At 46.2% G+C, this 16,377-nt stretch overlaps 8 protein-coding genes across 8 annotated transcripts; 4 read left to right on the forward strand and 4 right to left on the reverse strand.

The window, feature by feature from the left end:
• Nucleotides 1-225: 225 nt before the first annotated feature.
• Nucleotides 226-1,257, forward strand: V8C40DRAFT_278838 (uncharacterized protein; the record flags this gene model as incomplete). Its single annotated transcript, XM_083221117.1, has 2 exons — nucleotides 226-783; nucleotides 829-1,257. 2 exons carry the CDS (start codon nucleotides 226-228, stop codon nucleotides 1,255-1,257), a joined length of 987 nt encoding a protein of 328 aa, XP_083066978.1.
• Nucleotides 1,258-2,101: 844 nt separating this feature from the next.
• V8C40DRAFT_259637 (HET domain-containing protein) lies at nucleotides 2,102-4,511 on the forward strand. Its single transcript, XM_083219015.1, has 2 exons — nucleotides 2,102-2,770; nucleotides 2,822-4,511. The coding sequence occupies exons 1-2, from the start codon at nucleotides 2,386-2,388 to the stop codon at nucleotides 4,459-4,461; spliced, it is 2,025 nt and encodes a 674-aa protein (XP_083066979.1). The 5' UTR covers nucleotides 2,102-2,385; the 3' UTR covers nucleotides 4,462-4,511.
• Nucleotides 4,512-4,800: 289 nt separating this feature from the next.
• On the reverse strand, nucleotides 4,801-6,066 carry V8C40DRAFT_271671 (F-box protein; the record flags this gene model as incomplete). Its single annotated transcript, XM_083220287.1, has 1 exon — nucleotides 4,801-6,066. The coding sequence occupies one exon, from the start codon at nucleotides 6,064-6,066 to the stop codon at nucleotides 4,801-4,803; it is 1,266 nt and encodes a 421-aa protein (XP_083066980.1).
• Nucleotides 6,067-6,879: 813 nt separating this feature from the next.
• V8C40DRAFT_259639 (dihydroorotate dehydrogenase 2) lies at nucleotides 6,880-8,667 on the forward strand. Its single transcript, XM_083219016.1, has one exon. It carries the CDS (start codon nucleotides 6,966-6,968, stop codon nucleotides 8,364-8,366), a length of 1,401 nt encoding a protein of 466 aa, XP_083066981.1. The 5' UTR covers nucleotides 6,880-6,965; the 3' UTR covers nucleotides 8,367-8,667.
• A 252-nt stretch (nucleotides 8,668-8,919) lies between these two features.
• V8C40DRAFT_259640 (small subunit rRNA maturation protein LCP5) lies at nucleotides 8,920-10,221 on the forward strand. Its single transcript, XM_083219017.1, has one exon. The coding sequence runs from the start codon at nucleotides 8,952-8,954 to the stop codon at nucleotides 10,119-10,121; it is 1,170 nt and encodes a 389-aa protein (XP_083066982.1). The 5' UTR covers nucleotides 8,920-8,951; the 3' UTR covers nucleotides 10,122-10,221.
• A 12-nt stretch (nucleotides 10,222-10,233) lies between these two features.
• On the reverse strand, nucleotides 10,234-12,280 carry V8C40DRAFT_156018 (glycosyltransferase domain-containing protein). The gene is made up of 2 exons (XM_083211375.1): nucleotides 11,929-12,280; nucleotides 10,234-11,855 (listed from the first exon to the last, which is right to left on the reverse strand). Exons 1-2 carry the CDS (start codon nucleotides 12,022-12,024, stop codon nucleotides 10,347-10,349), a joined length of 1,605 nt encoding a protein of 534 aa, XP_083066983.1. The 5' UTR covers nucleotides 12,025-12,280; the 3' UTR covers nucleotides 10,234-10,346.
• Nucleotides 12,281-13,413: 1,133 nt separating this feature from the next.
• V8C40DRAFT_278843 (kinase-like domain-containing protein) lies at nucleotides 13,414-14,458 on the reverse strand (the record flags this gene model as incomplete). The annotated part of the gene is made up of 3 exons (XM_083221118.1): nucleotides 13,414-13,526; nucleotides 13,780-13,891; nucleotides 13,946-14,458. The coding sequence occupies 3 exons, from the start codon at nucleotides 14,456-14,458 to the stop codon at nucleotides 13,414-13,416; spliced, it is 738 nt and encodes a 245-aa protein (XP_083066984.1).
• A 146-nt stretch (nucleotides 14,459-14,604) lies between these two features.
• On the reverse strand, nucleotides 14,605-15,565 carry V8C40DRAFT_259646 (uncharacterized protein). The gene has a single exon (XM_083219018.1). The coding sequence runs from the start codon at nucleotides 15,176-15,178 to the stop codon at nucleotides 14,879-14,881; it is 300 nt and encodes a 99-aa protein (XP_083066985.1). The 5' UTR covers nucleotides 15,179-15,565; the 3' UTR covers nucleotides 14,605-14,878.
• Between the last annotated feature and the right edge of the window lie 812 nt (nucleotides 15,566-16,377).

Consider the following 16,377-nt stretch of genomic DNA (forward strand, 5'->3'; position numbering starts at 1 on the left):
TCAAAGTCTGATAGATCAAACCTAAAGAATCGTATCGCTAATCAGCAGGAAAACTTCAGCCGATATTTGTTCCTATCGCGCCACTGCCCCAGAGCGCATGCGGAGCTGCTGCCAGCTAAGCCGGTAATTCTTGGTTGACTCACAAAGGCTGCGAGATCGGACTCAAGAAAACAGATCCCGAATGACTGTGCCGGGGACACTTCATTGTTATTCAGGATCGTTGTAATGGCTGCTCCACGATACGAGGTTGGAAACGCTGTCACTAGCATACGAGAAGATGACAATGATGCTCGCTTCACAATTCGGCACAATGGCGAGGGTTTTTATATTAAGCTTTCACTATCCAACTTTGTCAACTCTCCCAACATAACGAACAAATACAAGTCTTACCTAGAAGTTTTGAAATCCGGTCAGGAGGTGTTAGGTGAAATATACGACACTGATGTGTATGATTGGGTGATGACTCCATCCGAGCCCTTCTTTACCAACCTCGCGCCTAATCCGTTAGATAAAACCATTACAGTCACCTTAAAAGAATATCCCTATCCCGAATTCTTCATCTTTATACTTGATATAATCGATGAGAAGCTACAACCACGCCTTATGCCAACCGAGGAGTCGCCCTATTGGCCATCCTCTGTTCGCTTCGATGACGACTTTCTCGATGACTTAGAGACCTGGACATCTTTTTACGATCCAGCCAACATCGTCATCAGTCATAGAATACCCGAAGACGCGCTCTTCAAGGCGCCAAGGAAGGTTTTGATTGACAAGGGTCAGACTGTGTGCTTCTTCAAACGTTGTTATGGCAGTCTACAGATCACCTAGGAGCTTAAAACCTATAAGAAGATCCATGAGGCCGATCTAGACTCTCGAGTGAACGTCTATCGCCTATACGACATTATGATGGACGACTGTGACTTTATTCTTGGGCTTTTATTAACCTACGTCGATTGCGGGGACCGACCGTTATCCGCAAGAGTCCACCCTGAAGAACCCGATGACCCAACGCCTGCAACTAGGGAACAGTGGATGGGGCAACTCGAGACTGCTTTATCAGCACTACACGAGAATCGTATAGTTTGGGGAGACGTCAAAGCAGCAAACATTTTGATTGATGAGAACGAAGATGCCTGGTTGGTTGACTTCGGCGGCGGTTACACTGAGGGCTGGGTAGACAAGGAGGTAGCAGGGACGGTGATCGGAGATTTTACTGGGATGACTAGGCTGAGGACGCTTTTGTTTCCTGCAAAGTAGAGGTTATGACCGATTGTAATATCACACTTGTCTCCGTTACAGAAAGCAATAGAAGAGTGTTTATGGCGTCGACCGACGTTGGCATCCAGCAATAGTTCTAGCGTGTTGATACTGGGCGGTTATAAATACCAGCAAATTATATATCCAAACGTTAGCCGCGTAACTTGACAGGCCGTCACTAACTAGCTACTATACCATTTGAAGATAAATTTGTAATGGTGACAATCTGGTAGTGTAAGTCGTACGTCCCGACATTGGCGCCTATTCCACCTATGGAGCTCCAGGACAGAAGCCAGCCCTCTAGTCAGCAACCGTAATATATGGCAATTCTCAGGCCTGCGTTGCTGACTACAACTATCATTAAATGAGATTTGGTTTGCTGCAGATGTGCTCACTCAAAAGCATCATTCGCCGACCGTACATTTTTTTCAGGGATCCTATGCGTGCATAGCGTCCAATCTCATTGACTCTCCATTTATCTGATCAAAAAAAAAAAAAAAAAAAAAAAAAAAACCATGAAGAATTATATATAATGGACACAGTATTTGGCACTCTGGCGATGGCTCTCTGGGTTGGCACTTGCCACAAGAGGAAGACTTTGTGGATGGATCAAAGTAGGCAAATCAATTGGACTGATGCATCGGTATGGCAAACGGGCAGGCGAGCAGACGGGCAAGTTTATGAGCTCCGTCAGGTGTGCTCTCATACTATCAAAGGGCCATTCACAGTATGACATATGGCAATATGGGGCTTTCAGCTTCCTGGTTGGCTATTGTCTATTGTCCCTGTTAGCCTTGATGCCTAATACGCGAGCCCAATTCTTATCTTTTGAACTTGCCTGCAAGTTTCTTCGTAACAATAAGCTCATTATATTAATTAAGCCCAAGCATTGCGAACTTCTCAGTATCCAATATCTTTTAAAAGTCCATAAATTCTCCGGGAAGTGGTTACTACGAGTTGGCACTAGAACTCTGATGGTAAGCCGAGAACAAGAGCCGGATGCAGTGATCCGCCCTAATAAAGAGACTCAGATACATCTGTTTCCCAAGTTTGATTCCGTTGCTCTCTGGTATCTTTATCTACCTAATTTTTATATTTCTCAGGCCGCCTGGTTCTCGCTATTTCACAATGCAGTCTTCAATTACTGTCGATGAAGGTTTGTGTGAAAAGTGTTGCGAACTTTTGAACGCAGTTCTCCAAGTTTCTTCAACTAAAGATGACGAATCCGACATGGATATTGACCACTATAAAGTCCCAACCGACCTCCAAGCTTCAGCAGATGGGGGCTGTCGCGGTTGCCAGATTTTTTGGATGCACATGAGCTGCGGTGGAATAGGAGAGTACTCTATGCTTACTATAAAGCAAGGTTATCTGGAAAAGCGTACCTACTTTCCCGGATTGACTTATGGTATAAAGTTGGAAAATACGCGTAAACTTGATAACATTGTGGTTTCTATCAACATTCCTCTCCTCAACAAGAAGACGTCTTATCAGGAAATACCTCCAATTTTACGTACGAAACCCCAACCAACGTGGTGGTGGGATACTCACTGTATATTTTTAGGGTTGGCGAGTGGAAATATCGATGATGAACTTACGACGCTCATGCAAACGACTATTAAATGGATAGACAACTGCAGTCAAAATCATGAGAAATGTCAACGAATACAAGGCCTCAAGGAAAACCCCAATATTATACCAACTCGGTTGATAGATGTTCAATCCAATGATGGAAGCACGGCCAGGCTTGTCAACACCAAAGAGTTGGCGAGTGACATAAACCCAAAATATCTCATTCTAAGCTATTGTTGGGGAATGGGGAACCAACCGGCAAAAACAACACGGAGCAACTTGTGTCAAAGAAGACACCGAATTATGGTATACGACTTACCAAAAACGATTCAAGATGCTATCACGATCACAAGGCTCATGGGGATCCGATATCTCTGGGTTGATGCACTATGTATCATCCAACCAGACAATGACGACTTTCTTGACGACTGGAATAGCGAGGCAGCCCAAATGGGAAACTACTATTCTAACGCTCTATTTTGCATCTCAGCCTTGTATGCATCGGATAGCTCAGAAGGATTCCTTGGAGAGAGGCACTCAGCCCGCTACCCTTGGAGAGAAGAAGAGGCCATCCAGTATGGGGAAAACTTTGTTTCTTTCAAACCACTTGAAGGAACAATAGGTGATGAGCCTGAATTTCGATACATGCCACTAATGAGGCGTGCTTGGGCTCTACAAGAAAGGATTCTATCCACTCAAAGATTACACTGGAGTGGGGTCGGTCTGTTGTGGGAGTGTGACAGTGGTCTGTTCCAAGAGAATCAGCCGTTTCGGAATCTGCGCAAGCAGCAGCACAGTGAGGATTATATAGACACGGATCATTTTATGCGAGAGATCTTGAGTTTGCCTAAAGAAGAGGCTTTAGGAGTTGCTTGGCTTGGCATAATATTTCAATACGCGAGCATGAAGTTGACAAAACCAACAGATCGTCTCGCTGCCATCCATGGAGTTGCCCGTCGTCTTTCATTACAACATAATGTGGAATACTTTGGTGGAATCTTCAAGGGATTCTATTCAAGAGCTCTCCCTTGGCAATGTATGAGGATCGGACATGAAAGAGATGGGTTCATTCTCAAGGATTTTCCTAGCTGGTCTTGGGCTTCAGCTGCGATGTTGGGTTACAGCGTCGACTACGATTCAAGAAACAAATCTTTGAGAATCAAAGATCTCATTCGATATGCCGACCCGGAACAGTCTATTTCTCTTGATGAAATCATAGACTTCAGAGACCGTTCTAAGCGAAAGCTTTTGTTAAAAGCTCCTTTGGTTTCGATAAAATTAAGGCCACCCACTTGTCCTGAAACTTCGACATCATATCATTATTTAAATACAGACATCGAAGGTCCAATCTGGAGAGGGCAGTTGATATTTTGCCAAATGGATTATGTGATGGAATCTCCGGAACCATCGACAGTGACTCTCCTCATATGCAATGGAGACATCAGGGAAGGATTGAGAACCGCGCTAGACAGCGCAGTCTGTTATAGGGGTATAGTGTTGAGAAGATCGGAGGAAGATGGACCAAATGCCTTCGTGCGGCTAGGTTTTTTCAGTGTCAGCATTCCTTGGTCAGAGGAGGAGGAGGAGGGCGGCTATCTAAATGAGTGGGAAAGAGATGTCTGTTTATTTTAGCTTCTTATAGTGAACCAACTAAGGATGGTATCAATTGCGGAGTGTTGAACAACATTTACATGCCTATACTATCAAGGTATGCCTATTCCTGTTATTTATTAATGTAAATTGTCAACTGATTATAGTCAATGCCCATTCTTATACATAGGTAACCTTTTCTTGTCATTTCTATTTGCATTATCACAAATCTGCAGTCTCGTGGATCATCAGTCGCGACTTGATAGACAAGAATTTATCTCATAACATTTTACATAAAAAATACGAGCAATAAACACAATACAATATTGCATATCTGTAAAGAAAAGTATTGACAGACTATAATAAGCATTGTATTGTATGTCAAAGCATCCTAGGAAGAGTCTCCTCATCGCCCTCATGCCACCTCCGCCGCGCTTTCCCAAGATCCATATCCAGATGCCGATTCTTCATTTCCCAGTATAAAGGATTCAGTGGCCCACACACATCTCGAACAAGATAATCCCAAAGGAGGTCGGCTGGGGAGCGACAGGCTCCGAGGTAGTGATATGTGCAGATCTTCAACTTCCACTCTTTCTTGTCGTTATCTCTTTGAAGCGAGATATCATAATCGGTGTAGCAGTACTGACATGAACCGCTTTGCTGGAAATGGTGATCATGATTCCAGTCTTTTTGGCAGATACTCCGATTGTTGTGGCTTCGACTGATGATAATATGGCAATATGAGTATGTTTCCGTAATGCACCTCGAGTGGCGGCAAATGGGCAGGTGAATGCTTTCCAAGAGTCTTGCCAAATGCTCCCAGCCCACCATTGGCCCTTCAACTGTATGAGTTCTAGCGATGTAGAGCTCATTGTCGATAATCTTGGGGATGGAGTCAAAGGAAAACCTCCAGGGGGCTTGAAAAGCCTTTGCTTTGGATCCCTGTGGTCTGACATCAAATACAGTCTGTTTGCAGGCTTTTGATACCTTCAAAGCCTTTCTCAGGTCATCATTCCAGTCGTCTCGATCATTGATCGTAGTCCTGTTCAATATGATGAACTTTTCGAACTTTGAGTGTCGCTCGAGTGTCGAAAGGGGAAGTCCATGAGACTCGCCATAAAAGTGTCTGTCCATTACCAAGTATGCTTCCATGAAGTTAAGGTGTGCTTCTTTGAGAACGGGATGCCAGAGCAATGGAATCTGCTTCTGGGGAATATGTTTGTGGACCAAGTCCCAGTCGCCAAACAAGCCCGACTTGCCGCATCCATGGTCATTTTGGCCCTCCCAGTTCCGATCCTGGTTTAAAGGACACAACTTGTGGCACCGAAAACAGAAATATACGTTTGGTATATCTCTCTGCAAGATGTACAACATTGACGAAGTTTCCATTTCGTCGGGTTTATTTGATGTTAGAATACGGAAAGTATTGTAAAAGCCCTTGCAGGTAAGAGCGAGGGAAAGGCGGAAAGGCATTGGGAGATGGTCCATTATCATAAGTAAAATCTCCGGCGGGATGTTTGCGATGGCACATGACCCTGTCCTCGGCGTCATATCGAGATAAGAGTGCTCCATCTGGAAAATCTCTCCAGGTGCCCGTGCCGGCTCTCGTCGCCGAGGTCTATACCGTACAAGTCGAGTGTTTGCCATTGCGAGGATTGGGTCAAAGTAGATTGAACTTGGTCAAGATAGGTTTGAATTGTGTCAAGATAGGTTTAAACTGTGTCAAGATAGGTTTGAATTGAGTCAACTTAGATATGAATTCAGTTTTTATTCACGTTGGATATTGCAAAATTGTGTGTGAGGGAAGATTCAAATCACAATTCTAGGGGGGGCGGGCATGTCTTTATAGGCAAACAAATAGAGGAAGAATAAGCATTCAGCGTCCAAAGCTATAAAGACACAATAAACAATAAACAAGACGTGTTGCCCAGCAATATCAAAGTATAAGGTATCAAACTCGACGATGGCTTCGTATGTGGCGGATTGTAAGTATAAGACTCGGACGGTGGTTGGTCAAGGTATAACATGGAGGAGATCTATGTCTGGTGGCGTCCGATTTACAACACCAATTCACTCCCACAACCAAGCCACAGACAATTTTCTTCTAGATAATGGGCGATTACCTTTTCTAGGAAGCTGAATTATGGACGTTGTCTTGGTAACAGTGATATAAGAGATCTTTGAGAGTATATCTGTACGATATCGGATAAGGTGTAGACATGTAGATAGAGGATGCGGCAAGCAAACAGTAGACAGCATGATTTACGAAATACTTCACTAGTTATGGAAATTGAGTAAATGAATAGTCCAATGCTTAGGTATGATGTGAATAAAACTGCTGGTACGGTCTGAGCATCTCTTTACACATAAGAGACAGTGCATTATTGATATCGCCACAGTACGGACAGCTCCTCGGAGGATTTGCCCGATCTCCCGACTTCACCAGATCCACAATATATCGTCCAATATCATATCAGATCGTTTCTCAACTCACGACAGCGAAACTCGAGCAATTGGCAGCCGACACGGCGTGACTTGCGCCAATCATGTCTGCCTCACTGCTGCGGTCGCGTCTCGCCGCCACCGGCCTGAAATCCGTCCCCCGATCGACATGCCCCTCGCAAAACTCTCTCAGAACTTCAGTCCCTCGTCGCTATAATTCGAGCTCAGCCGGCAGCTCTGGTGGCGGAATCAAGGTCGCAGCTTATAGCACTGCGCTGGCGGCTGCTCTTTACGCCTCATACTACTATACGACCGACACGCGAGCATTCGTCCACCGATATGTCGTCCCGCCGCTGCTGCGAACCGTCGTCCCCGATGCCGAAGATGCGCACCATTTGGGCGTTTCAGCGCTGAAGCTCCTCTATGAAGTCGGCTTGAACCCCCGAGAACGTGACGCCGCTGCCAACAGCTCCAGCCTCTCAGCCTCCGTCTTCGAGCACCAATTGGCAAACCCGATTGGCATCTCAGCAGGTCTGGACAAGGACGGCGAGATTCCCGATGCGCTGTTTGCGCTCGGAGCCGGCGTTGTTGAGGTCGGTGGCTGCACGCCGCTGCCGCAAGAAGGAAACCCCAAGCCCCGAGTCTTTCGCGTGCCGATTCTCGACGGAATGGTTAACCGATACGGCCTCAACTCAAAGGGAGCTGACGACATGGCGATCCGCCTGCGCGACCGACTTCGACGATTTGCGCGCTCAATAGGAGTCACCGAGGAGGAAATCATCAGTGGAGAGGCCGGTGTTCCCGTGGGAAGCTTGAAGCCCGGACGCATACTCGCCGTGCAAATCGCAAAGAACAAGGAGACCAACGAAAAGGACGAGCAGGCCATTGCCTCTGACTATGTCTACTGCACAAAGCGATTGGCCCGTTATGCCGATGTTCTAGTGGTCAACGTGAGCAGCCCCAACACGCCAGGTCTCCGAGACCTTCAAGCTGCAGAGCCCTTGACGCGGCTACTTGCCGCCGTTGTCGACGAGGCATCTCGAACAGACAGAAAAGTGCGCCCCAAGGTCATGGTCAAGGTTTCTCCCGACGAAGACGAAGATTCGCAAATGGAGGGCATTGTCCAAGCTGTGCAGAAGAGCGGCGTCGACGGCATCATTGTTGGAAACACCACCAAGCGAAGAACCGGCCTCAACCCCAAGGGAGCCAAGCTCTCAGTCAGAGAGCAAAAGGCGCTTATGGAGACGGGTGGCTACTCTGGCCCTGCCATGTTCGACCGCACATTGGACCTCGTTGGGCGATACCGCAAGATGCTCGACTCGCAACCCAGCGATGGCAAGGGTGAGCAAAAGGTGCTTTTTGCGACTGGAGGCATCACCAATGGAGAGCAGGCGTTGAAGGTGCTGAATGCTGGTGCGAGCGTAGCGATGGTGTACACGGGTTTGGTTTACGGAGGAGTTGGAACGGTTACAAGGATGAAAAAGGAGATGCGCGATGCTCTATAGAGGCGTGATTTCAGGAGATTCAATGGAAGGATTTCCATGAGCGTCTTAGAGGTGTTGAAAGGAGATATATGATATACTACTACTACCTTTGTATTTATAACGAAAAGTCGGATAGCAACGTTGTGTCAATGTCAGTGTATAGACGGACATATGAATTTTTTTGTAACAATTTCTTGAGTATAATATCCGTCTTGTATTCTTCTGACTTGCTATGAGTTAGACCCTCTGGTACAAATAGCCGCAGTGTGTACACAATGATTAGAGCAATCAACAAGCTCCGCGCAACCACCATCCTCTGAATAACCAGAATCTTCCTTCAAATAAATCTACCTCTAATTCATAAACCGAAATATCTATCTCTACAGCTATATTTCCTCTTTTTCTCTTTGAATGAGGCTCAAATTGTAGCAACAAAATACAGGGTAATTGAAAGAATATCCGCTAGCCCAAAAATGGCAAGGCACAGGTACAAGCAAGATACGCCACATGCCCCCACTAAAAAGTTCAAATCGATATCGATTTCTCCAGGCTTTTGAATTTTACCATCTCGAAACAAAACCACCAGCCGCAGCTCATCAGCCCATCATGGCCGCCGCAACGACTCTGCCCGCCCTGTTGGCGTCTCTTACACAGTCGCTGTCTCTGGCACAAGAGGGAACTTCAAAAATATCAACCATTGACCATCCCAAGGATGGAATCTCGCTCCTCGACGTCAAGAACGAGCTGCTGCTCTCGTACCTCCAGAACCTCGTCTTCCTTATCCTCGTCAAGCTACGAAACGCAAAGTCAGATGAAAAAGACGCATCAAAAGAAAAGGATCAAGATTTAGACGATGCTGTGCGAACAAAGCTTGTCGAACTACGTCTGTTTCTCGAAAAGGGAGCCCGACCACTGGAAGAGAAGCTGCGGTTCTCCATCGACAGATTCCTTCGGACGGCAGAAGATGCGCAGCGACGCGAGAAGATGAAGGAAGCCAAGGAAAGCGCAAAGACTGGATCTAGCACGGATGAGTCAGGTTCAGGCTCTGAAGACGATGACGAGGATGAAGACGAAGAGGACGACTCCGAGGCTGAAGACGGTCACTCCAGGCCCCAGCCCAAGCGAGGCAATCTCTCTGCCGCACCCAACATGGGCTCTCTTATGGATGACGTCGCGATCCGTCCTGCGAAGCGCGATCAAAATGACGATGCTCCCGCCGGTGTATACAGACCTCCTCGTCGCGAGCGCCAAGTCATGGAGACGACCCAAACCCGCGAAAAGGCCGCCCGCCGCCCCATGCGCTCACACACCATGGAGGAGTTCGTCGCCTCTGAGCTCTCATCCGCACCCATTGCCGAACCCAGTATCGGCACAACCATCGTCCAGGGTGGCCGCAGAATGAAGACGCAGCAGGAACGCAAGGACGAACAGGAGCGCACCGAGTACGAAGAAACGAACTTTACCCGTCTGCCCAAGGAGAGCAAGAAGGATCGCGCCAAGAAGGCCAAGCAAGCCGGTCGCAGCGGACGGATGCAGTTTGGTGGCGAGGAGTGGCATAATCTCGGCGAGGGCGTTGATCGCATCGATCGGTTGACCAAGCGAAAGGAGGGCGGCGCGGGATCTGGCGTCAGAGCTATGCTGGAGAAGAGCCGGAAGCGCGGAGGTGATACGGAGGATGGACCGAGAGGGAGCGGACACCAGATGGGAGAGAGATTCCACAAGAAGGCCAGGCTGATGGAGATTGGACGGGGAAGCAGAGGGAAGGGTAGGAAATAGAGATTTGTAATAGCATGATGCTGGTTTGCGCTCATATACGGCGTTTTTTGGCTTGTTAAAAGTTGTATACAGTGATATTATATTATATTATAATTAAGCACATATAAGTAATGTCATAAAAAATCTACAGTGAATATCTAGAAGTGAATGATATCATGACGCCCAAAACACCCCTCATGCAAGCATAACACATACATACTCTCATCCCATATTCATACAACCCCCCTAATTCCCCTTTTCATTCCTAAACAACTCCTTCTCAAGAAACTTGGGACAAATCATCTCCCACTTCTCCATCGTCCCGCGATCCGTCGGAATGCCCTCCGCCAACTGCGCGATGCCCTCCTTGCGCCTCTCCTCAAACAGCGGCTTCGCTCTCCTGTACCACCACGTCTGACTCCACTGCCTCTCCCGCTGGTACTTTTCCACTGAGTTGTGGTGAATCATGACGGGCACCGTGCCGATGCAAATCTCCGTGTACAGTGGCATCGTCGCCCACATATCCGGCATCATTCCTCTCATCCATGGGAGAGGCTTGTCGCTAGGTAAATCGTTTGGTAGGGACATCATCTCGGTTTTGGGGACGCAGTCGAACTTGCCTGTTTTACCCATTTGCTGTTTCACGGGGAGGCTATGGCGGATATACCGTGCATCAGTGACAGCGTTGGACGTCTGATGACCCAGCAGAGACCAGTAATCCAGAGCAATGCCGAATTCATACGGCTTGTCGGGAAGATGCGTCTTGTTGTACTGCTGGTGAGTGAAGGCAGGTTCCAGACGATCCAACACAGGGACCTGCTGGACAACCGTAGGAGGGGGCCTTGATCCAGCTCGTCCTGGAACGACTCTATCAAGCATCTCATCAACACGAGTGCGATGATGCCGCCTCATGACCTCGCGATAATACTCCTGCTCTCCAAACATCTCAACAAAGATGCTCTGGTCACTTCCATGGTAACACGCATCAGACGCCCCAGTTCCGTCATCAAACGAAGCGCCTTTTCGGTTCTGACACTCTTCCAACTTCTCCAGAGCCCTCTCCAGCACGCGACGCACTTCTCCCACCGGTCCAATGATGTATCCTGAGTTGAGATAGCGAGTTCGATAGCTGCTCCACTGGCTGGTTCCAATGAAAGTATCGGTGTTTCCGCCGTAAAGATCGCTTGGAAGGGGTGATTCCGGAACGGGATAGCAGGCCACGGAAGTGAGCAAATTCGGTGCGCAGCGTTTGCCTGCTCCAAAGACAACCCGTGAATTGATGCCCTCAATGGTGTAAGCTCGACCCATGCGCTGAGAAACTCGTGCGGCATCGTCCTCGAGAATGGCGTTGTAGCGAGACAAGAGCACATCAAGGGGGAGCTGGAACCAAATATCGTATGCATCGAGCATCATGACGAGTTCATCGTCGAAGCCGGGCTGGTTGCGACGTTTAGGGTCATTGATGTAATCCAAAGTTCGTGTAATTTTGGCAAAGTGTGAACCGCCTCCGAGAAGTCCACTTGCGCGGTCCTGGTCTGCCCAAGCGATAATCGTCGGGCTGGGATATCCCAGCAGAATCATGGTAAGGAGCGTCTTGCAGAAGTTGATGTTGCTTCTTGTGGCGGGTAAAAGAATGTGAATTTTTTGATCCGTAGTCTGAGAGACGGCGGCAGTCTGATTACTCGGAGACTGAGCAATGCGACTTGTGGTCCATGGCTGTTTCGACGTTTCTGAAGTTCCATGCTGGACAGTGTACTTTTCGTTGTGTGAGTTAACCAACTAACATGGAGTTATCTTCATGACAACTTGAAATGTTGAATCCACTTACTGGTGCGAGTATGTACAAGGCTAAAGTGCTAAAGACAAAAGCGATGCCAACTAGCGAAATGGGACGCCGGACGCGGCTTGAGAAGAGTTGCAGCATGGTAGAAGTTTTGCCCAGAGAAATGAAGGAGAGTAATGGACACAGTTGATTAACTTATTTTGCGTGGAAATTACAGAAGTGAGCGACAGAGTTTAACAAAAAGAGAGTGTGAGGTGCGCGACTAGATCGCCTTAGTTGACAAGTTTGCCCCTGATTCTCAAGCGCAAGAGCATATGCGCTCAACCACGACTCTCGCAACTCAACAAACACACAAAAAAGGAGTGACAGACAATACAAGAGAAGGAGAAAGTAAGATAAGAGGAAAGAAAAGAACAAAAGCAGGTGATCATAATCTTTGGACGATGGCCAGCACGCGTCCCCACATGATTAACTGCTTGGTGTTGCGGCTACGAAGCGATAGCGCAGGGGCGCGTTCAGCCGCAGATGCAAATCCTCCTTTCCCCAGGAACAAAAGACGTCTAAGCTGATAAGCCAGAGAGCCGATGTTGCCGCTGCCAAGAAGTTAGGCAACCTAACTATTTAGTTTTGCTTTTACATGATGTGAGCGCTGCCAAGTCCTAAACTCCCAACGCACGGATTATGGAGTTGTCAAAGATGTGTCAAAATATAGTAAGTCCTAGAACAAGACCCCTGAACTCTATCGCCGTGTCATACAAGTGCCCGCCGCGGCCGTCAGAATTTAGTTCAATATGCCCCATGTTATATAGTCTTGTGCGTTGAGTGATCATGATGAGCAAAGATGAAAGGGAATGGAAATTTGTCGTGCTGCACGATTGGCCGTTGGTGTTGTGCTCCCCCCTGTCGGATTATTGAACAAACATGGCGCCACGGCTTTTAGCTTGGCCCAAATCGGGGCTCTAATTTACCTCGAGTTACTAGGCGTTTTTAGTATCAATCTTCAAGCGGTAAAGGGATTCACAACGAGGACTTTTAATTCCGGTGAGAGTCTTCACCATTCTCAGTTGCTCTGTTCTTATTCGCGGGATGCAGAAGTAGTAATCTTTGTATTTATATATATATATATATATATATAGAGGATATAATATGTCTGAATGAGAAATTTGATGTTGAGAAAATGAGCGTGAGTATGCAACAAGGATGGCTGACATAGACAGGTCCATTCTATTGTGCTGCTACATCTTCTCCGGGGGGGTTAAAAATGCTGTGAAGCTGGTGGGAGGCCTACTGGCGAACTTTGCCCGATTTTAAGTGGCTAATACCGCGGTACGCTTGGCAGCCTTGCGGAGCTAATCAAGCAACCCTGTTCCGCCTGTCAACGACCTTAAACCAGTTTTAACCTTCGGAAACTTTGCTCCTTCTGTCTTGCGCTGTATGAGCCACTGTTTGATGATGCCCGGTTTTGACGGGATGGTGGATCCTCTACAATAAGAGTTCCCGGCGTCTATACTCCGTATCTATCGCAGCTATTCAATCCTCAAATGTCGGGTTACTTAACCAGTTACAGATTTTGTCGAGAGCAAATGTATCATGATGTGTCTCCGACGTTGTATAGTCCTTTATCTCGCAATCAATACTAGGGACTTAAGAAAACAAAAGGTGCAAGATGGTTTTACAACTATCTAGCTACTTTACTGGAATATATAGTTCCAGCTTGAGCTATCAGCTTAACAAAAGGCTGCTTGCTGAAGCAGCTCAACAAAAGGTGGCTATTTACATTGCCAGCTCATTCTGGCCGGAAGCTTGCTTCCGTGCCAGCTCACTCTCTAATGCATTCTTCCACGCAAAGATGGAAGGTTCTGGAGTCTCAACTAACATCAATCCAGCCTTTCGTACCACGGCTAGTTGACAATCTCTCCCCAATTCTCCGAGATGAGCCAAAGTCGATCAGAATGGGTCTACCGTCCTCTGCCACGAGAACGTTTGACGGGTTAAGGTCGTTATGGGCCTAGCCAAGCGTGTGTAAGTGATAGATTGCCGAGCGCAGTGATTCCATGAAGACCTCTTTATCTTGGATCGTTTGGCCGCTCTTTAGGAAACCGTTCAAGTCGTAGGGGTGTCGGTCCAGGACAAGTCCTGTAATATATCCACGCCGAACATGGCAACCATGAGATCCAACGATATTCGGGTGGGGTTGGCTCCTTAGCACTTCCATAATTTCTGCCTCCTCTACTAATCCATCGCGGAGGAGATGCAAAACTTTATACTTTACAAAGTTGTCATACTGTTTCACTTGAGGCCGTTTGATGTAAATGCCTGGAGGGAGCTCTCGAGGAGCCTTGGTTGTAGCGCAAGCTTGGGGCCACGGTGGGAAGATTTCGTCGTCAGGAATTTGAGTGAGGGAGGCGGTGATTTCTTGAAACGTAATTTCTGCCTTTGGCTTGTTGATCTCGCAGTAAAATATCTTGTCATCGTCCACCTTTGCGATTTGGGTATATTGGAAGTCTTCGGTATCATCGTCAAACTCTTCATATACCCAAAGTAATTCTTCCCAGCTGGTAATCTCAGATGCCATGGCGAGTGAATCTGGATCCATTGAGTTCTGGTGAGGAAGAAGAAAAGAGCGGTCTGTGATGGGTTTAACCTAACCCAAGGCCTGCAAGTTCTTATGCCGCATTGACACGATTGCGATGCACGATCCTCATGTTGCATTCCAACGCCCCAAATCACAAATGGTACCCAACTTATAACATTTTAGCTCCATCCGCGGCCTAAAACCATCGCATGCTTTAATTGCCGGCATAAGATAGATAGACTATTGTTACTAAGTAACCATCGCCCCAATGGCATATTATACTTGGCCACAGGGGAGGATTGGAGACAACGCCTATAATCTCTCGGGTACCACTCTATCTACCTAGGTAATCTCATATATCATACAAGATGACACCCAGCAATCATCGTTCGTACTATGACTATACCCTTTTTGAATCGTTCAATAGGAACGAGACAAGCATCTGTCTACAAGCTTCTTACCAACCCTTGATACAAGATAGACGACGAGTATTTTGGGGTCCCAAAAGTTAAGGCTGCCCCTGCGCGGACGAAGCTCCTGAGCTTCAAATTCAGCGTCGCCACGAGGGCCATTGTCGTGAAAGGACCCCTCGATCATTACTGACTTATATCGCAGGCCTGGATGTCCGCAGCAGATACTCCACTCAAAAACAACCAACGAGTGCGGCTCGTCATTCGCGAATCCATGGATAAGGATGAGCATCAACCCAGTGACTGACATAAGTTGTGCTTTTCCTTGTCAATCCTTGCCTGTGACGTCCGTGTGGTGTGGTATCGGGCGTCCGAATTTATCAATTTCGTTCGGCAAATGATACTCAAGATCACTTGTTTCTTCAAGGTCAATGAAACATTTTGGCGTTCCATGGTATGGGAGCTTTCTTAAGACAGGCAGGCAAGAATAAAAATCTTCGGTATTCACAACAAGTATGCATATTCAGCAATGTCGCTCACTTATGCCCAAAACTCGAGTTTCATCTACACGCCATCTTCTTATCACTCCCCTACTGTTTCTAGGAGAGAAGAAAGGAACATCAGGTGAAAGTCATTTGGTGCCCTCTCCGCCAAGCATTTTGGCCTCGTGGTCGCTGCAATTATGATCCAATTGGTCAAGGCTGATGGTAACACTACATGAGTGGCGATTACATGCGAAGGAGCACACAAACAGATAATGACTCATACCGCGAGGCTGGATAGTGGGAGGGGCGGAATATATCCGTCATTTGCATCATGAGTATATCACAATATGTAAATCACAATATATGGCACATAAAGTGATTAAGGGGTGCCATCTAGATGATATACAATTGAATACTAATGCATACAACAACAACTCATATTGTTTATCTGTTTAGCAATAGAATACCGAATATACTTCAAAGCTTTTAGAACATAAATCTATAGCGATAATTAGAATATCTGTAACATCCCGACCTAATATTAGATAGTATAGGGTAAGTTCCTAAGGTAATAAGCTAAGGTTAATTAATTTATATTAGTAAAAAGGATAGGAAGTAATTTTAAGTAAATGTAATTATAAAGTAAGTAAAATATAATAAAGATTTAGTTTATATTTAATTTTAATACTTTATTAATAATTATTTATCTAAGTTATTTAAAAAGCGTAAAGAATTAAATCTTATATATTTAGTTATTCCTAGTAGTTTACTTTTAAGATTATAAGCCTAAGTTTAGGATTATTTTACTAAAGATAATTTATCTAAGGTAGTTTATAATTAATTTATTAATTCTATAATAATTAATTATTTAAACCTAGTATTCTTCCAGGGTATATTTCTAATATACTTTCTTATTATTAAATTAGGCTATAATATAATACCCCTCTTTTTATTAGTTTTATCCTTAAGGCTTTATTATACAGTAGTATTATAAGTATAGTTTAATTCTATAGGTGTATTTATT

This window comes from Trichoderma camerunense (genome assembly GCF_050948025.1).
Source record: "Trichoderma camerunense strain CBS 138272 chromosome Unknown V8C40scaffold_38, whole genome shotgun sequence".
Lineage (NCBI taxonomy): Eukaryota > Fungi > Ascomycota > Sordariomycetes > Hypocreales > Hypocreaceae > Trichoderma > Trichoderma camerunense.

What these genes read in the sequence shown, in the direction of transcription:
- V8C40DRAFT_259637 (XM_083219015.1), top strand. Translation starts at nt 2,386, where the DNA reads ATGCAGTCTTCAATTACTGTCGATGAAGGTTTGTGTGAAAAGTGTTGC. An exon ending in GGAAATACCTCCAATTTTAC is followed by an intron (nt 2,771 to 2,821) that starts GTACGAAACCCC and finishes GTATATTTTTAG; the next exon opens with GGTTGGCGAGTGGAAATATC.
- V8C40DRAFT_259639 (XM_083219016.1), top strand. Translation starts at nt 6,966, where the DNA reads ATGTCTGCCTCACTGCTGCGGTCGCGTCTCGCCGCCACCGGCCTGAAA.
- V8C40DRAFT_259640 (XM_083219017.1), top strand. Translation starts at nt 8,952, where the DNA reads ATGGCCGCCGCAACGACTCTGCCCGCCCTGTTGGCGTCTCTTACACAG.
- V8C40DRAFT_156018 (XM_083211375.1), bottom strand. Translation starts at nt 12,024, where the DNA reads ATGCTGCAACTCTTCTCAAGCCGCGTCCGGCGTCCCATTTCGCTAGTT. An exon ending in CCTTGTACATACTCGCACCA is followed by an intron (nt 11,856 to 11,928) that starts GTAAGTGGATTC and finishes CACAACGAAAAG; the next exon opens with TACACTGTCCAGCATGGAAC.
- V8C40DRAFT_259646 (XM_083219018.1), bottom strand. Translation starts at nt 15,178, where the DNA reads ATGTCAGTCACTGGGTTGATGCTCATCCTTATCCATGGATTCGCGAAT.